Consider the following 15397-nt stretch of genomic DNA (forward strand, 5'->3'; position numbering starts at 1 on the left):
CAACTGACAGGAACAATGTAGCACAGAGTTCGAGATTAGCTTGGTATACAAAGTGAGTTCCAGGTCAGCCAGGGCTACCCAGAGAAACTCTGTCTCCAAACTTACCACCCCATCCCCCCAAAAAATGATTTGCTTTAGCTCAAAGTGTTTCAGTCCAACATGGTAGGTATGGTAACAGCAACTCAGACCATAGCAACGGAATGTTCTTAAAGACCTGTCCCTAGTGTTATTTCTACCAGTTAGGCATAATCCCCTACAGGTATACAGACTCCTACAGCTTCATAGGTTCCCAAAAATACCACTAGCTAGGGAGTGAATGTTGAAAGCATGAGTCTAGGGGATCACTTTAGATTCAAATCATAACATCCTGCATGTTTGCTACCATAGGGCTTTCTTGCTCAGTCCTTATCTGGCAGTACTGTGAGGACAGGCCTTGGCCCAGTGCCCGTGTCTTCTGTACAGAGATTTGGGTGATGGACTGGGTAAATAAAGGGGAGACTTGCATTCATCCCATGCCCAGACTGCTCACTAAACCATTTTTGTCTTCCTTGCCACTCTTGCTGAAAGGAAAGTGGGTTTGGATCAGTTCTAGACCCTGAAGATGGAAAAGGACCCTAGATCTCCAGACCCACTCTTAGGCTCTGGCGTCTGCCTCACCAGAGCTGGTCTAGAAGAAAGTGTAACAGACAGCAGGAGGGAGCAGAGAGCCCTGCTGCTCTGGGCTGCTCCCTGACTGCTGTGATGGGGTTATAGGGTCCAGGTTCACCCCATTCACTGTCCCAGGCCTCCAAGAGCTACCCCAACTCTTCCTGTTTCTGTGTTCTGGTATGTCCTTGGGTTTTCATGTGAGATATAAACAATAGGACAACCTGGACGGTGGTGGCAGATGCCTTTAACCTCATGCCTTTAATCTTAGCCCTCAGGAATCAGAGACAGGCAGATCTCTGTGAGTTTGGGGTCAGCTTAGTCTATAGAGTGAGTTCTAGGACAACCAGAGCTACACAGAGAAACCCTGTCTCAAAAAAAAAAAAATTAAAGAGAAAGAGAAAAGAAAAAAGACAAAAGAAACATGACATTTTTAGGACATTTCAGCCTGGTGGAAGTGGGAGAAATTTCCCTATTGGCAACCATCCTAGTTAGCTTTAACTTGATAGAGCCCAGTGTTATCTGAAAAGGAAGTCTCAATTGAGGGATCCTCAGATCAGGCTGGCCTGTGGGCATGTCTGTGGGGGATTGTTTTATGTAATTGATGTAGGAGGACCCAGCTCACTATGGACTGTTCCATTGCCTCAGCAAGCAGTCCTGAGTTGTATAAGAAGGCTAGCTAAGCATGAGTCAGTGAGCCAGCCAGCAGTGTCCCTCCATGAAAAACAACAACAGAACCAGCCTGACAAACAGCAGCTCACAGTTAGGGTGGAGGGGCAGGGGCAGGGCAGGCAGCTCTGTCCTCATCTGAGGTCAAGGGTCAGGTCAGAGGCCCCAGGAGCTGCCCTTTTCCCTAGGGTTGAACATGACCACAGCCATCTGTAGACAAAAGGCCCTTCTTTTCTGCAGAATCCTGGCTGTGGGAGGGAAGGAACATTCTCTTGGTCCTTGGTTGGAAGCAGGGCACTCTACTAAAAGCATGTCTTTGGGTTTCAGGAAACCCCTCCACCTACCTGCAGACAGACAGGGTGGGCCAGCTCCTCCAGGAAATGAGGCATAGGGCTTCTCTGTCCTAAGCTAAAGCTATGGGGGCAGGATAGATTTAGCATCGGGGGCAGTCCTTCCTCTTAGGTTCCTAGATTGACAGGAACAAGCAGGGGCAGTCCCTGGAGGCTGAGGACAGAAGGGTCAGGGTCTCCCTGGCCTGGCACATCTTTGCCTGGGAGACCACATTTCTGCCCTTCCTCCTCCCATGAACCTGTCTTCCAAGGCTCCTGGACTATTGTGTCTGGGCTTCCTTTGGTGACTGCCTCAAGTCTAGACCTGACCTTGACCACTGCATCCCTGGCAAGTCCCATAGCCCTTTTGATGTCTGTGAGCTCTCTCTCTCTCTCTTTCTCTCTCTCTCTCTCTCTCCTTCTTTTTTTCTCTTTCTTTCTTCTTTTTTTTGGGGGGGGGGTTTGTTTTGTTTTGTTTTGTTTTGTTTTTTTGTTTTTGAGGCAGGGTTTCTCTGTGTAGCTCTGGCTGTCCTGGAACTCACTCTGTAGACCAGGCTGGCCTCGAACTCAGAAATCCACCTGCCTCTGCCTCCAAGTGCTGGGATTACAGGCGTGCGCCACCACTGCCCGGCGTCTGTGTGTTTTCTGAAGGTGGGGAACACTGCAAGACAAAAGGATAAAATTTTTCTGGTGGCTGAGCAGGGGATATGGATGATAGAAAGGGTGTCCCAAGGAATTTGGCAGCAGAAGCAACTTGGCCTGAACCCAAGTCCGGCAGGTTGAGCCCAGTTTGGATAGAGCTTGGTGGAGACTGGGTCTTTTGTACCCTCTCCATCTGATGGTGAGGCCAAAGGAAAGAGAAAGCTACTTCCCTGAGTCACAGCCAAGAAGACCTGATCATTTTTTCCAGAAGGGTTGGAAATAGGGCAGACTGAGGTATGACTGTAGGCTTGAGGGCTATGAGCCTCTCCTTCCTCTAAGACCCAGCTCCCCGGCAGAGTAGGATTCTTCTGGATACCCTGTGTCCTCTGCTTATTCACAATGCAACAATGTATCTGGAGCTGGAGGTTGTTGGTGTCCACAGTCTTTGAGGGACTCACGCGCACTGCTCTCACCCTCAAGGCTCAGGCAGAAGCATCAAGAACTTTCTGGTCCATTCTGAGGCCTGAGGTCTGTGGAGTGAAGCCAACACCCAGTGCCAAGATTCCCGGCAACGGGGTGGGGGACGGCAGCAGGACATAGCTCTTACTTGTTCCTGCAGCTAGCTTCTCAGGCTCAGCCGTATTGCTTCCTTTTTTAGGCAAAGCAGAGCTCAGGCACAGTCCTCAAGGCCCCACAGTGTCTCACCTGCCAGAAATGGAGGAAGTAAAACCATTGAGTCCCATCCGTCCTCCCTGCTGAGCATCCTCTTGCTGAGAGTGGGAAGGGAGGAGACATCCTGCCAGACAACACTCCCTCCTATGTGGGCCTCCATTCCAAATACTATAATTATTTACAGGAAAGCATCTTAAGGGCCGCGGTCTGTGCAGCCCTTCTGAAGGGTTCAATGTCCTGTGAACAACACTTGTAGACAACTTCCTTTGGTCTGGGCTTAGCACTGACTGCAGGACCCAGCTTTAGATGGCTAGTGGGTCTCTAATCCTGCTGGGGTCTGACCTGGGTGTAGCCCTGGAGCCCTGTTTGGGTAGTGTATAGGACAGCAATAGGCCACTATGTCTTTTCCTCCAAGAATTCAGGTGTTAGTTCTGGCAAGGTGGGGGCTTTTCATTCTGTAAAAAGCTTCTCATATGCTCCTGTCTCCTCTGAAGGCTGTGTCATTGCTTTCAAGTCTTTGGAGAAAACCGGCTGCTCCTCCAGTTTATAGCCAAATTGGGTCCTTGTTGAGAGAAGGTTGCTTCTTTGTATAGCCCCACTTCTAAGGTTCTTTTGTTTTGTAAGCCTCTCCTGTCTTCAGGAGCTTTGCAGATCAGGAACTGCGCGGGAACCCTAAGGGGTAGGGGAAGAGGAGAGAGGTGGAGAATATGGACAACACATATTGCCGTCTGCAAAAGAGAGATGGGAATGTCTGTCAGCACATGCCCACACCTATGTGCCTTTGTGGTTGCTGCGTGTCACCGCAAGTCTGGGACCGCTATGGCATGCATCACCGTGCAGTCTGTGCAGACTGGCCTTTGCGCGCGCGACTGAGTGCACGCGCCTCCCAAGCAGGAGTGGCCGCGAGTGGGTGTGGCTTCTCCGAGGTGGGTGGGGCCTGACTCACGGTAGGAGGGCAAGTTAGCTGCCAGCTGTGGTCGGTCAAGAGCCCGCCACTCTAGGCGCGATGCTGTTCTGGACTGCGTTCAGCATGGCTTTGAGTCTGCGGTTGGCATTGGCGCGGAGCAGCATAGAGCGCGGTAAGTGTGGTGAAACCCGTATTCCAATTCCTCATAGCAGATCCGCTGCTGCCCACGCGGGTCATGAACTGTCCAGGTGCAGCCGCCGAACGAGTAGGTGGGAAGGCCGGGGGAGCGAGTGGGGCACACACCAGCACCTCAGCCACCTGCGGTGGGCGCTCCGAGGCATTCTTGGTGACTCAACTGAGTTAGAGCTGGACTTGGAGCGCCTGAGGCTACGGTCTCCCCTCCCCGATCCCGCCCCCTCCCCCCCCCCCGTCCCGTCCCACCCCCCACCTCAGACATGGATTGTGGAGAACGATGTTTAAGAGGTCTCCCTGACTCAGTTTCCTTACCTCTGAAAGGTCCCTCAGTAGAAAGGAGGTAAGAATATTGGAATGGCCACACCATGAAGGGGAAACCCCAAAGCCAGGACTAAATCCAGGCACTTGAGAGCTGTTGCGTATTTGAGTCTTAGTGATGGAAGGTCTCATCAGTACCTCAGCCGGCTGGGCAGGAAGAAAAGAGGATAAAAGGGGAGGCTCGCTAGACAAGGGTTGGGTCCTCAGGCTGCTGCGGGTGGGTATATCCTGCTTTCTTGGTACAGATGAAGCAGTGGATGGGGGCCAGGGGAGGGGAGGGGTGATGTCATCTGTAACCAGTCAGGACTCCAGTCTGGCCCTCTTATGGGCAGGAAGGGCTGTTCAGTGTGTGGTCTTCCCCATCTCTTCACTCTTGTTCTCCCATCCTCTCCTGTTGTCCCATGGGCTCAGAGTCCATTGCTTCACCTGGAAGATGAATTACCTCGCTTAACTTCATCCTGGAGGTGGCCCTTCTAAAAATCAAGTATCAGTGGCTCAGGCCCCTCCTGAATACAGAATGTTCTACCTGCATGCAGTGTCTATTGAGGGCAAGGGTCAGCATTTACCTACAGAAGGAACACGGGGACAGCCCAGGATGCCCTGGGTACATGGACATTGTACAGTTGGGAACCAGAGGAGAGTGTGAGCTTTTTGTTGGCTTTTATAGCCCCATTCTGAAGATTCTCTACCTGTATCTTTGGGCAAAGGCAAGCATGTGCTTAAAGAAAGTTCAGACCTTTGGGGGTGGTTCTGCCCTGGGCAAGGGGGTGTCTGGCAGGGCTACCTTGGCTGAACCCCTTGTCTTTCCCTCTAGGTTCCACAGCATCAGACCCCCAGGGGGACCTGTTGTTCCTGTTGGACAGCTCAGCCAGCGTGTCACATTATGAGTTCTCAAGAGTTCGGGAATTTGTGGGGCAGCTGGTGGCTACGATGCCTTTCGGACCTGGGGCTTTGCGTGCTAGTCTGGTGCACGTGGGCAGCCAGCCTCACACAGAGTTTACTTTCGACCAGTACAGTTCAGGCCAGGCTATACAGGATGCCATCCGTGTTGCACCCCAACGTATGGGTGATACCAACACAGGCCTGGCACTGGCTTATGCCAAAGAACAATTGTTTGCTGAGGAAGCAGGTGCCCGGCAAGGGGTTCCCAAGGTGCTGGTGTGGGTGACAGATGGTGGCTCCAGCGACCCCGTGGGCCCCCCTATGCAGGAGCTCAAGGACCTGGGTGTCACCATCTTCATTGTCAGCACTGGCCGAGGCAACCTGTTGGAGCTGTTGGCAGCTGCCTCGGCTCCTGCCGAGAAGCACCTACACTTTGTGGATGTGGATGATCTTCCTATCATTGCCCGGGAGCTGCGGGGCTCCATAACTGGTAGGTGGGAAGAGGCAGGTCCTGTGAATCCCTAGCTGACAGCTTGCTGCAGGGAGAGGATCTGTGTGGAGACCAGGGAGAACCCATGAGTATGTGACAGTGGCCCACATATTCTCTGCATCCTTCTGGATGCTTACATGTACCTTGACACCTGAATTATAGAGAGAATGTGGCAGATCTGAGTAACCACTTCAAGATGGGACTCCCAGACCAGGGAACTCCCAAGGCTAATGAACTGAGGGCTACTTTGAGTGGGGTGCATGTGGAGGGGCCAAGTACAGCGGATAAAGGAGGTCCAGGGCTCCCCCAGGTGTATGCCTATGGCATCATGTGCCTTTGTGTATATCCAGGGACCAAATGGCTTGTCAGTCCCATAATTCCCAGAGAAGTGACCAAACAGGTCAGGGAATGTCTCCTACAAAGCTTGGGCCCTACCTATTCCATGCTAGGGAACCACAGTCAGGGAGGGGTTTGAGGTGGTTTTCAATCGTGTCTATTGTGGGGTCTGCTGGGGAAGCCAGAACAAGGAAGATCCGCTGTAGGACCTAAGCACCTGCTTTCTCCTGGGCCTCCTATCGTCAGTCACCCAAGGAGAAGGAAGGGGCTGGAGACTAAGAGCCTGGTGTTTGGCTTAGCCTGTGGAGGGCACTGAAGAATGCTATCACTTCAGGGTAGCATTCTTACCAAGTCTCTTACTGCAGGTTAATCATCTACACTAAAGAGGAAGGTGTGGGTCTATGGGTTGGAAAGGGGTGAAAGGTCTGCCTCAAGAGATCTTCTAAGGACATCTCCTGGTATACCCTGGGCCAATAGGCCCAGATGAACCTGGAGGGGGCAGAAGGAGAAGAGAGTATCACCAGGGATAAACATTAGGGTGAAGACGTCTGTAACTAAGGCCAGAATCTGAGTGGGAGGCTGGGCAGGAAAATGAGTGCCCAGCTGACCGAACTTAGCACCCAGCATCAGCAAGAAAGTCAAGATCTGGATGGCCTACCAAGACTCAGCTGCAAGCTGATCAGATGGCTGCTGATCATGTGTTGGTTGTCTCTGCACAGGAGCCCATTCTGGAGTCCCCCTCCCACTCTCGGAGAGGAAGGTCCTACTCTCTCCTCACTCTTAGGTCCAGCAGGTCCAGCTGCTTTTGGGTTCTGTCACATTTTTACTGCTCCAGGGGCCATTAACATGTAGTCTCCCATCTTCTGGCTACAGCTTCTGGTCTGTTTCCCTCCTCCAAAACTGTTCAGAATATGTCTGTCTCACGACAAATTTCATGTTGGCCATACAGTCTTGGTGGACTGGACTTCTGTTCTTAGATAATATTGTGAGTGTTGCCACCTTTGCGGTACCTTCATCCAGGTTGTTTGTCTGGGTGAGGAGAAGCCACTATATCTTATAGGTCTGGGTTTGTGGTGAAGTAGGCAGGGAAATCTATGATGGGGCCCAGAGTTGGGGGCTATACTCCTCTCTGTCCTTCTATCAGCCCAGTCAGAGTTTCCCAGTCATTAGCATCTACTGGTGGTGTATACCTACCTGGCTCCTGCCTCTCCTTGGCAGAAGGCCTCACCTGTTTTATTGGGGGCTCCAATCTTCGGGTCCTCTCCAAATCAGTGAGAGCCCCATTTGGTGACACGGCCACTTCTGCTCCCTGACTCCAGCACTAAACCACCCTTAGATGCGATGCAGCCACAACAGCTTCATGCCTCGGAGGTTCTGTCCAATGGCTTCCGCCTGTCCTGGCCGCCCCTGCTGACAGCGGACTCTGGTTACTACGTGCTGGAGTTGGTACCCAGTGGCAAATTGGCAACCACAAGACGCCAACAGCTGCCCGGGAATGCTACCAGCTGGACCTGGACAGATCTCGACCCGGACACAGATTATGAAGTATCACTGCTGCCTGAGTCCAACGTGCACCTCCTGAGGCCGCAGCACGTGCGAGTACGCACACTGCAAGGTGAGGCAGGGGCATCTCATGGGAGGGCAGGGTGGCATGAGAAGGCCACTCCTCCATGCAACTATCCTCTTCTTTCGCAGAGGAGGCCGGGCCAGAACGCATCATCATCTCGCATGCTAGGCCGCGCAGCCTCCGCGTAAGTTGGGCCCCCGCGCTTGGCCCGGACTCCACTCTCGGCTACCATGTACAGCTCGGAACTCTGCAGGGCGGCTCCCTAGAGCGCGTGGAGGTGCCAGCAGGCCAGAACAGCACTACTATCCAGGGCCTGACGCCCTGCACCACTTACCTGGTGACTGTGACTGCCGCCTTCCGCTCTGGCCGCCAGAGGGCGCTGTCGGCTAAGGCCTGTACGGCCTCTGGCGAGCGGACCCGTGTTCCGCAGTCCATGCGGCCGGAGGCTGGACCGCGGGAGCCCTGAACTGCTTGCCTCGTTCACCCCAGGGGCCCTCTTCCCTAGCCCAGAGAGAGAGGCACTGCTGCTCGTGGTTTTTCTTGTGGATGGAGTGGGGTGGGGAGATGGGATGCCGGTCCTGCCTTTGACCAGCGTAATTCCTTTCACACTGGTCATCGCCGCCCTTGCCCAACTTCCGGGAAACCAGTGGCAACCCTGGTAGCCTCACGCGCAATGGCAATCCTCTCCGGTTGCCAGTGGAATTGAGCACACGGTGGTCCTTGGGCAACTTTTGGCGAGGGGATGGACAGTGTCTGAGGTCAGGTTGAGGATATAAGACCCAGGACAAGCCTTCAGGAGAGGAGGCCACAGAGTTTCCAACCTGTGCCAAAGGCTGGGCCCTCTGGTGGCAGGGACTACACATGGCTTGGCGTTCAGTACCATCCAGGTCCTGCCTGGGCCTAGAAAGTGGGTAGGAGAAAGGGAAGAGAGACTAGTGTAGACAGGATTCCCGAAAACTTCCTCAGGGAAAGGAAAGATAGGGAGGGTATGCTGGGAGGCTGATGATGTTGCCAATTGGTTTTCATCAAGATGTCCTGCCAGCCTGGAGGCCAGGATCTGTCAGGGTCATTGACTCTGCCTTCCTGCCCAGGACCTGCACTGGGCCCTTGATCAGTGCCAAGGATGCAGAGTCTTTTCACAGGAATGGGACGAGACCTTGGCATTTAGGGCCTCGGGGATAGGAGAGCCCCACTATGACAGATTCTAAGGGAGCCTCCTGCTTTAGTGTAGGGAGCAAGGTGTCATGCAGGTGGGCTACCTCCTGCCATCACCATTACCCTGGGGCATCTGATAGATACCTAAGGGTGGTCAGGAACAGGTTTCCTCTCAAGTCCCTATGTAGGCCTCTCCTCTCCTCTCAGAATCACTTGCCTTAACCCAAGCTTACTTCATCTCTCTTCCCCACTAATGACCCAGACTCTAACAACAATACAGTAAGACAGACATAAACTGTGCCTGCAGTCTCATTAAAATGCTTTATTTTTCGTCAAAACTCTCCCCAGCTATGTACTTGTGTGGGCATCATGAAAGGTTGGATGTACAGGGTTTGTTATGTCTGGGGAGGAGGGGAAGCAGGTCTGCAGCATCTGTACATTGATCATTCAGGCTTCTGTCCCTCCATGTTCCCTGCCAGCTTCATACCAGGGCCTCACTTCTGCAGCCCGCGATCCAGTGTTTGCAGTAGGTCAAGTTGTTGCTGTTACAACTCAGAGGGCAGGAGGCTTTACAGGAGTGTCCCCACCATAGCCTGTGCTGTACTGTATACTGCTCAGCCCTCTGCTTACATGTTTTCCTTACACTACTTTGGCTACAAGTGAGATCCAGGAGCTAAGTATTGAGAGAGGTGGGGTAGACTTTGGGTATGAAGAGAGCAGAGGTGGCTTTCCTGAGACTTTGCCCTCTACCATTTCCGGAGAACCTGAGGGAGCACGGTAAGGCTCATCCTGGACACCCAAAGGAGCACTGGCCATGCGCTGAACGTGTTGTTTTTGTGGGAGGTGGCTGTTTTTGTGACGATGGCTTGAGATACAAGGCCCTAACCTGCTCATGGAGCAGAAGCCATTGGGGTATGTGTGTCTGTAGAGTGAGTTCCAGGACAGCCAGGGCTGTACAGAGAAACTCTGTCTGGAAAAAAAAAAAAACCAAACAAACAAAAACAAAAACAAACAAAAGCCAGGCGTGGTTGCGCACACCTTTAGTCCCAGCACTTGGGAGGCAGAGGCAGGTGGATTTCTGAGTTCAAGGTCAGCCTGGTCTACAGAGTGAGTTCCAGGACAGCCAGGGCTATACAGAGAAACCCTGTCTCGAAAAACCATTAAAAAAACCCCAAAACAACAACAACAAAACAAAAAACAAACAAACAAACAAACAAAAAAAACCTTACGAGAATCCTGAGAAAGTAGGAAGGGCAGAAGACACATAGCTGATGGTGGGAGTCCACTTCCACATAAATCCTCAGTACAAGCTCATCTTGACCTAACACCAGCACCATCTATTTTCAGGTGGTAGAGGTGAAAGCCTGCACTCCCACGGAGATAACATAGAATGCTTCTTCTACGGTCCTCATCTCAAAGGAGCTGCCCTCACATGGTCCCAGGCACATCTTAAATCTCTAAATTTAGTAGGCATTTCCTTTTGTGTGTTTATGTGGTGGAAGGGGAGGGGCAGGTGGGTTTGAGACAGGTTTTCTCTGTGTAACCCTGGTTGTCCTGGAACCCGATTTGTGGACCAGGTTGATCTTGAACTCTGGTCTCTGAGATCCACCTGTCTTTGCCTCTCGACGACTGGGATCAAAGCCATGCACCACTACTTCCAGCAACCTCTGAATTTATATACATTTCAGATTAGTGCTGGTCCTGAGGGAGTCTATAGGAAACAGGGTTTAAACTTTGTCAGACTTGTGTGACAAGCATCTTTATCTGCTGAGCCATTTTGCCGGCTCCAGGAAATAATTTAATGGGATGGGATTTCCTATTAGTTGTTTGCCACAAAATGCCTCCTGCCTCTGTGCTTCCTCTGGTCCCAACTCTATTCTCTCAGTGTCTAGGGTGATGAGCAGTGGCAGATGCCACCCAAAGCTTAACATACATGCCAAGAATGGCCACTCTGCTTCTCAGTACATACCAAGATACCAGAAAGGGCTGGCTGTTTTGTGGTTGCTCCTGGTTGAGATCCATGTAAAATGTGAAGCATCCAGGAAGCTGGGGAGGCAGAACTGAGAATATCCTGGATACTATGAGGGGGAGGCTGCTGCAAGTGCTGGTGCCCATGTCCTTGTGACCATGCAGAGGATTCACACTGCAGAGGGTAGTAGTGATGAAGGTCTCTGCTCTTTAGCTTTTCATGTTCTTGGGATGAAGCTGTTTATGAGAAACCAGATGGTGGGGCAGTCTGAGGTCCAGGTTCAAGAGTGGCTGGGCAGTCAGGGACTACTCAGTATAGCTACTGCCACCTTGGAACTGTGCAGTCTATAGTAACAGTAATAAAGGTTGTTGAACCCCCAGAATTATAGCCCTGAAGATAGCCTTCTGCTGGGGAAAATAGGACAGGACAGGAACCCTGAAGCTCAGATGCAATAGCTGTGTCTTTCCTGACGTTTTTTGTTTGTTTGTTTGTTTCTGGATGAAGCGATCTTTCATTGTGGAAAAAAAGAAAAGTTCTGCCTGGGCAGTGATGGTGCACACCATTAATTCTAGCACTTGGGAGGCAGAGACAGACAGATCTCTGACTTTGAGGCCAACCTGGTCTACAGAGCAAGTTCCAGGACAGCAGGGGGCTATATAGAGAAGCCCCATCTCAAAACAAAGGGAGGGGAGCTGGAGAGATTTCTCAGTGGTTAAGAGCACTGGCTGCTTTTCTAGAAGACCAGGGTTTAATTCCAAGCACCCACATGGTAGCTCATGGTTGTCTCTAATTCCAGTTCCAGGGAATCCAACAGACACATATGCAGGCAAAACACCAACCCACATAAACAAAACCAAATCATCTAGGGCTGGAGAGATGGCTCAGTGGTTAAGAGCACCGTCTGCTCTTCCAGAGGTCCTGAGTTCAATTCCCAGCAACCACATGGTGGCTCAACCATCTATAATGAGATCTGGTGCCCTCTTCTGACCTGCAGGCATACATGCAGGCAGAATGCTGTATACATAAAAAATTAATCTTAAAAAAAAAAAAAAAAAAAAGAGTATCAAAGTATGGTTCTGAGCACCCACACTGGACAGCTCACAATCACTGTAACTCCAGTTCCAGTGGATTCCAAAGTCTCTGCACTCTGGGCACCTGCATTCATCTGTACCTACCCGAATAAAGATATATACACATATGCATAATTAGAAATAAAACTAATCTGGGGCTGGAGAAATGGCTCAGCAGTTAAGATCATTTGTTGCTTTCACCAAGTACATTTGACACCTCTTCCGGACACCTTGGTTCCTGTATGCACAGAGTACATACCAAACACATATAATATATGTGTGTAAAATAAAAATAAAGCCAAATTTTTTTAAACATTTTTTTTTGTTTTCCTGGGTTTGATTAAGTATGTACGTACATACATACATACATACATACGTGTGTGTGTGTGTGTGTGTGTGTAGAGAGAGAGAGATAGATAGAAAGAGAGAGATTGAGAGATTTTTAAGAACCTTATTTATTTATTTATTTATTTAGGCTTTTCGAGTCAGGGTTTCTCTGTGTAGCCCTGGCTGTTCTGGAACTCACTGTGTAGACCAGGCTGGCCTTGAACTCAGAAATCCACCTGCCTCTGCCTCCCAAGTGCTGGGACTAAAGGCATGCGCCACCACCGCCCGGCAAGAACCTTTTTTAAAAATTATTTTATGTATATGTGACACTGTAGCTATCTTCAGACACAACAGAAGAGAGTATCTGATCCCATTACAGATGGTTGTGAGCCACCATGTGGTTGCTGGGAATTGAACTCAGGACTTCAGGAAGAGCAGCCAGTGCTCTTACTCTCCAGCTCCCCAAAATTTTATTCTATTTTTAAAATGTATTTTTTTTGAGACAGTGTCTCTTGTATATAGTCCTTGCTGTCCCAAAGCTCTAAACATAGGCCAGTCTGACCTAAAATCTACAGAGATCCAATAGCTTCTACCTTCCAGTACTGGGATTAATGATGTGTGCCTAGCAGAAAAGTTTAAGGGCCTGGAGAAATGGCTCAGTGGTTAAGAGCACTGACTGCTCTTCCAGAGGTCCTGAGTTCAATTCCCAACAAAAAACTCCAATCTAAAAAAACTCTAAGAAAAAAAGGCAGCCGGGCGTGGTGGCACATGCCTTTAATCCCAGCACTCGGGAGGCAGAGGCAGAGGCAGACGGATTTCTGAGTTCGAGGCCAGCCTGGTCTACAGAGTGAGTTCCAGGACAGCCAGGGCTATACAGAGAAACCCTGTCTCGAAAAACCAAAAAAAAAAAAAAAAAAAAAAGCCCAAAAAAGAAAGAAAGAAAGAAAAGCAAGCAAGCAAGCCAATCAATCATAACTTCCCTAAGAGGACAGTGTGGTGAGATAGCAGACCAGACAAACCCCAAGAGATTCAGCTTTCAGATGGGAGCAGGACCCAGGTGAGACAAGGTGTTGTGGGAGGTGTGAAGTCTCTGGGCAGAAACAGGACAAGATTAATCATCAACTGTTCCTATCATAAATGCCAGTTAGCCCACTGCAATTAAATATGGTCTTGCAACCAGAGCCATATTTAAAGGAGCCATCAGGTGTAGAGAATCTCTTGTGTATTGTGTAGAAGCATCATCTGTCAATAAAAACCTGAGGGCCTTTTAGCTAAGGCAGAAAATAGAAGGTGCTGGGAGGTCAGGGAGGGAGAGAGGAACTCTGGGATAGAGTCAGGTGCAGGAAGAGATTCACCCGAACTCTGAGCAGACAGACACATCAAATCGAGGAGTCGTAACCAGCCATGTGGCACACATAGAATAATGTTATAAACTAGCCGGGGAATGAGCCAAAGCTTATGTCCTAGACATTTATCCATAAATAGTTAAATCTCAGAGACAGTCTACATTCTATCAGACTGTAAGGTGTAGAGTTAGCTGATCAGAGGGAGAGGGTATACCTCTGCCCTCTTAATGGCAATCAATCAATCAATCAATCAATCAACCCCCCTGCTATCTGACACAGGGTCTTGCCAACCTTCCCAGACTTGTCTCACTTTCTTTTCTCCTTCTCTTTCTTTTCTTCTTTTTTTCAATGCGAAATCTTGCTATATGGCTCAGCCTAACCGAACTCCTGGGCTCAAGTGATCCTCCCACCTGCTTCATCCTAATACTTAAAAAATATGTTTAATTTTAATAGTGTTCATGACCTGTGTGGGTTTGTACATGTATCTGTGAGTTGAGAGGCTTCAGAAAGGAGTTACAGACAGCAGGGAGAAGCTTGATGCTGTTGCTGGAAATAAACCTCAAGTCCCCTAGAAGAGCGGTGTATACTCTTCTTAGCCACGAAGCCGTTCTCTAGGCCCACGCTTTAAAAAAAAAAAATTGAAAAAGTCAAGATTCAGATTCAGAATTTTATAAAGGTTATGTGCTTACCAAATACAGCAAAAGACTGAAAGGTGTGGCTTTAAAAGCTCTGACCCTCCTTACTTACCCATCTAAGCTCAAAGGCGACTGTTATGAGAGATGTGGTTTGTCCATTTAAAAACAAACAAACAAACAAACAAACAAACAAACACCCTTATGGCCAATGAGTGATGCCTGGCTATTGCTAGGAAACTCATTTGGTTTTGTTGGGGAACAGGGATCACAGGTAGAATAATCTTATTATTTAAATTTAAGACAAATGGTGGTGACCTACACCTTTAATCCAAGCATTTGGGATGCAGCAGATTTCTGAGTTCCAGGACAGTTTGATCTGCGGTCTAAGTTCCACGAGAGCCAGAGCTCAAAGAAACCTTATATCAAAAAAACACTGGACAGTGACAGAAGCAGAGCTAGACTTGCTTATTGAGCTAGCTGTACAACACATCTTTGCTGATATTTGTTGCAAAGAGAGAGGCCTAGTTGAGAACGTCTCTTGGCATTCCTCTTGGTCCCTCCTATAGAGGCGGTGGCCTGGCTGTCTCTGTTAGGTTGTGTCACCACTGCTGACTCATGTTTGTCATCCAGACTATCGAACTGGACTGTTAGTGTGTCTGTGAAGTGTATGGGAATGGATAGAGCTGCTGCTGTTAACCTGTGAAGTGAAGTTGATTTTCAGACAACATAGACAGGAGTTGTTCTAAAGAACCATTTCTAAACAGGTCTACTTCCCCCGTATCCTTTTTCCACTATCTCTGGTGGGTGGTGGGCTATAAGGGAGGTTACAGCACTCAAGAATTATCATTAATAGTAAGATTTTAAAAAATTAAAGTTTTATAAAAAATAAATACTACTAATAATAAACCTTAAACTTCCTTTTCTATCATTTAAAATTGCCTTTTGTCCAGTGTTAAAAACCAGTCCAAACAATTCTATGAACTCAACCAGTTTTATGAAAGATGCCTGGACCCAAGACGCTGACTTTGGTAAATGTGGGTTCCTAGTGACAACTGCCACTGTCCATGCTACCTTCCACTTGCCCAAAGGTTAGGTCAACCCTAGGTCCAGAGCAGGCACCTGGATCAGCAGGCTCCCAAGAAGCGCTCACCGGCTAATAAGCACAAGCCTGGAGCACCAGCCCTCACTCTAAGTAGCTCCTGAGTGTAATGTACACTCTGCAGGCTCTGGGAGTCTGCTTGGC

The 15397-nt window shown here is 49.6% G+C and overlaps 1 protein-coding gene across 2 annotated transcripts; it reads left to right on the forward strand.

Annotated features, from left to right (window-relative positions):
• Window positions 1-3873: 3873 nt before the first annotated feature.
• Window positions 3874-9102, forward strand: Vwa1 (von Willebrand factor A domain containing 1). 2 transcript variants are annotated; one of them, XM_021160647.2, is made up of 4 exons: window positions 3892-4036; window positions 5192-5749; window positions 7422-7700; window positions 7781-9102. In XM_021160647.2, the coding sequence occupies exons 1-4, from the start codon at window positions 3964-3966 to the stop codon at window positions 8116-8118; spliced, it is 1248 nt and encodes a 415-aa protein (XP_021016306.1). In that variant the 5' UTR covers window positions 3892-3963; the 3' UTR covers window positions 8119-9102. The 2 variants fall into 2 exon arrangements, with proteins under 2 accessions (XP_021016307.1, XP_021016306.1); XM_021160648.3 differs by lacking the exons at window positions 7422-7700; window positions 7781-9102 and having other exon boundaries at window positions 3874-4036; window positions 5587-5748.
• The last annotated feature ends 6295 nt before the right edge of the window (window positions 9103-15397 follow it).

Source organism: Mus caroli, unplaced genomic scaffold (genome assembly GCF_978045245.1).
Source record: "Mus caroli unplaced genomic scaffold, Mus_caroli_1 scaffold_6, whole genome shotgun sequence".
NCBI lineage: Eukaryota > Metazoa > Chordata > Mammalia > Rodentia > Muridae > Mus > Mus caroli.